Consider the following 4,616-nt stretch of genomic DNA (forward strand, 5'->3'; position numbering starts at 1 on the left):
AAATAGTCTTTTATTGTATAAAAAGTATGATGTTTCTTATAAGATATTTTTTAGATTTTTGTACAAAAATATTTGTAAAATATTTTTCTTATTATAATTTAAGATGATAATAATTGTTATTTATATTCTTTAATAATATTAAAAAGATTAAAAATGTATTATATAATATTATATTATTGATATTTGTGCTAGTTTTGATAGAGGATAGAAAGATTTTGTGTGTAATCAAATAATGACTGTAAATATACAATGCATTTTTAATTTAAGTGTCGTGTTATACAAAATATGATAAAATCTAGTTTATTATCTTTAAATATATATAATTAAATAATATTTTAATTTGAAAAGTAAATAATTTTCATAACTAATTAAGTAGTTTTATAAAATTAGTGAAATGGTATTACTTATAGTTTGATACCTACCATTTTGCTGTATAGACCAAACTATTTATAGTTTACAAATATATATCAATTGTATTTACTTTTAAATATATTACTGTTTAATGACATATGAGATTCCTAATTATTAAAAATATTTATTTCATAAATGAGGTCATATTAAAAACTTACTTCTTGGAGTGTATTGGTTTGGTATCATAATGCAATAAAATAAATGTAATCTCTTGCACAGATGAAAATAAAAAAAGTTGGTATAATTATAAATTTATAAATTGTTTTTTTTTATACACAAGATTATATGAGAGCTTAGAGTTTAGTCAAATCTGTTAAAAACTCTTTTAATTTAAACAAAGATATTGGTTTTTGTTTTATAAACAGTTATGAGTAATACATTTGATGAATGAATTAATTATTTAAAATATGTATTTATTAAATGCTTTTTGTCTTTTGAAATACTAGACTATTCATTTTTTAATACATCAGGATATTTTGAAAATGTCAATATCAATTTTAACAAGCCTAGGCAAGTTAATAATACTAAGTTAAGTTGATAGAAAACATTTTGAAAAATTTTAAATTTATAGTCAATCTAATTTTTTTCTAACAATTAAGTTAATAGTTATTTAAAAATTTTCAATTAACTTATTAACTTAATAAGTTATTTTTTTTAAATATATATTGCCAATAATAAGTTTGAAATAATGAAATCCAGAAATAATATTAAGCCCAGAAAATTAGACAGAAGGTAGCTATATTGTAGAAATTAAATAATTTAGTAATTCATTCAAAAAAATTAACGTAATTTACTGATGTCACATCATAGTTACACAAAAAATGTAACACATTATTCAATACCTACTGTGATTTGTAAGTCTTACGTGTAGCAAGAACTCCGAACGAAAAGTTACTCGCCTACGACTCTTTTGTCTATTGACAATAATAAATAATATTAATAGCTGTTTATAAATATAAACATTTTAAATAAGTATAAGCGTAACTTGAAGTAGAAATAATTTATTTGGTTACTTATGTCAAAAATATTTTATACCTAATATATTCTTGAGAATTGTACATTTGTGGTTAATGCGTTGTACCTTCCACCGTAAGACGCTAGCCCACCTTCAAATTATAATATCAAGCGGCACTTTATTTTACCTCCATAATCGTATCGGTATAAGAAATAAGAATGGAGGGCGTAAAAATAAAACACCAATATAACAACCACGATTAACTGATTCAGTTTAGTACTGCCACCGCTTTGTTGATTACTTATCACTGAGATAGTAGTCTAATCTTGGTTCATGATAACTATTATTTCCCACGAAATGCTGTTATATCGATAACTGAAATCGGAAAAAAGATGCTTTAAGACCATCTTGGATTTTATGTAGACGTCAAAGACTTCGTTTTTGATTAATCGCGAACGTGCGTATTGTATTTCTATAATAACGATGTTAATCCGGTGTTCGATTACTATGCAAGATTTAAACGTTCCACAGTGGAACGTGCGGCCGCTCATATCGTATGTGATGACTAAGAAAATAAACAATAACTATTATCTGTGCGTGAAGAACATAATGTTTCCGCATGATAAATGCTTTAACTTGGCAATGTTGAATAAAATATACCATAAATTCGTTGCTGAAGGGAAGATGGGATTGGAGTTCAAAGAGCCCAAACATTTATTGTCGATAGACTCCAAAAACAAGACAGAGGTTAACATGTTGTACACTCACATTAAGGCAATTGTTGAAGGGAAAAAAGTGAACATCGCTACACGTCAGATGCCCAAGTCGATGTCTTCTACAAAAGCCGTTGTGAATCATTTTGATCTAATGGCTCTCGAGTTTGTAGCTGTTAATCGTTTTGATAACCGTGTGTTAAACATGCGACATTTGACCACACTTACGTTGAAAAAATGTGATTTGCCAACGATCCCTATAGAAATTGGTCGTTTAAAACTTAAATATCTCGACATATCAGGAAGTAAACTTCCTATCAATCAAGATACCTTCTGGAATTGGACGTCCATGACAGTAATTTGTGATACATTAATAACTTTAAAAATGGATTCGATTGGCATAAAAAGATTGCCTTTTGAAATAATGTTCCTAAAAAATCTACAAACTTTATCTGCAACCAAAAATAAACTGGTAATTTAGTAACTTTATTACTACTTATCTATAATAATTGTCTTTTTTATAATGCACTTTTATAAACTATAATTTTCTTCTGTTATTTCATTCTCCAATGCACTGATTAACAGTAGGTAGTTATAGGATTTTTTATATTATTTTCAAATGCATATTTTACTGTTGCATCCATCCATTCGATATCCAATAAGTATTATTACTGTAGTATACTTGGTGATCTTAATTTTTTGTGTATTGTACATGAAAAGATTATTTAAAAAAAAATATTAATTTTGAGAATTAATGTAAAAATCTAAAAATGCATTATTCTTTATTCTCTTTATTATTAATCTAGAACTTGGAATTATATGTATTTAAAAATTAATACTATATGATGTAAAGAAAAAATGATGATATGAATATGAAGTTATAAAAATTATATTTATATTTAATGTAAGTGCGGTGAGACAATGAAAAAATGTTTATTAATTATATCAGGAAAATCAGTTTTGAACTTTTAAATGTGACTAATTTACAATAATAAATACTCAAATACCTATTTAAAATCAAAACAATTTTTTATTTAAATCATTAATTGCAATATTATATTAACTCAACTAATGATAACATTATTATTTTATTAATAATAATAACGATAATATGTACTGTTCATATTTTTTTTTAAATTTAAATAAAATGTATTTATTTTATTTTTTCGTATTGATTATGTTGTTGTGTTAGTTTACTACTAATTTTCTTTCTATAAAACAAATTTATTATTGTTAGCAATAATACTATAGTGAATTGTGAAATATCAAACATTATCTGTGTTTGTATTTTGACGTGTTTTGACATTTCAATTTTTATACAAGTTATAAGTATGTAAAATAATGCAATTTAAAAATGATGAGATATATGTATGTATATCTATAAAAAATTAAAACATTAAAAAAAACCCTTAATAAAAACAAATAATATATTCAACTTTAATTTTGATGGTAGGTTAATTTGATTTCACATTAAAACAACAACGCAAGATTAATTCTACTAAATGCACATTTGACACTTATGTTATGTTTGAGCTAGTAAAACAAAACAAATAGAGCTCCAATTTAAAAAGTTAATTAGTAAATTCATAGATTTATCTGATGTTAAATACATTAATCTTCCAAATATGCAAAATCAAACTTAGTATTTAAAATTAGTGTTATATGAACATTTCAAAGCACTTGCAAATGCATATAATTTCAGGCTCTTGATTTATAATTCTAAAAAGACAAAAATGAATTAATCTTTTTGTTATTTATTATTATTATTATACAAAAACCATGCATTATTTTATATACAAAATAAATTTAAATACTTCGTTGTTTTAATCTAATGAATAATTAAAATAAAATTGTTGTTTTTTTTCTAGTCATATTTGCCTCAATTCATTGGTGAACTTAAGAAACTCAAAGCCTTGTTTGTTGCCGACAATTTTTTAAGATACTTACCTCGTTGTTTTTCTGCTAAAATTTTTGACGAAATGAACATATCAAGTAACTTAATTCGTGGTAGAGTTAACCAATACAATGATCACCTATTTCGATATTTGGCTGTATCAAGTACTGTAAAGAAAGACAATGTTGAAAATACTGTAACATCACTTAGTCATTTGGCTTTATACAATTTGATGGATAATTGTATACCGTTCAAGAGACAAGATATACCTCGTACACTATGGATATACTTTAATTTAATGGGTCGTTGTAAAGTGTGTAATAAATGGATACTACCAGATTACTGTAAAATAAGTTATAAACATTCTTTACCTAGAGCAATGCGTTTAATAAAAGATCAAGACCTCCATAATATAGTATTGCAATTAATGTCTTGTAGTATTCCAAATAATTGTAAAAGACGGGTTTAGTATAAGCCATATATATATGAAAGTATAAGTATAACTATTTATTAAATAGGTGGTTCAATGTAAATTACATATTCTATTATCGCTATCATTCATTGTTTTATCACGAAACCAATAATTAATTAATTGTACTACAACTATAAACAATAAAAACAACGAAAAAGTTTATTATTTTGA

General features: G+C 24.5%; 1 protein-coding gene across 1 annotated transcript; it reads left to right on the top strand.

Moving 5' to 3' along the window:
* Positions 1 to 1,704: 1,704 nt before the first annotated feature.
* On the top strand, positions 1,705 to 4,616 carry LOC113557261 (leucine-rich repeat-containing protein 69-like). The gene is made up of 2 exons (XM_026962679.2): positions 1,705 to 2,551; positions 3,948 to 4,616. Exons 1-2 carry the CDS (start codon positions 1,850 to 1,852, stop codon positions 4,440 to 4,442), a joined length of 1,197 nt encoding a protein of 398 aa, XP_026818480.1. The 5' UTR covers positions 1,705 to 1,849; the 3' UTR covers positions 4,443 to 4,616.

Source organism: Rhopalosiphum maidis, chromosome 3 (genome assembly GCF_003676215.2).
Source record: "Rhopalosiphum maidis isolate BTI-1 chromosome 3, ASM367621v3, whole genome shotgun sequence".
Classification (NCBI taxonomy): domain Eukaryota; kingdom Metazoa; phylum Arthropoda; class Insecta; order Hemiptera; family Aphididae; genus Rhopalosiphum; species Rhopalosiphum maidis.

What these genes read in the sequence shown, in the direction of transcription:
- LOC113557261 (XM_026962679.2), top strand. Translation starts at nt 1,850, where the DNA reads ATGTTAATCCGGTGTTCGATTACTATGCAAGATTTAAACGTTCCACAG. An exon ending in CTGCAACCAAAAATAAACTG is followed by an intron (nt 2,552 to 3,947) that starts GTAATTTAGTAA and finishes TTTTTTTTCTAG; the next exon opens with TCATATTTGCCTCAATTCAT.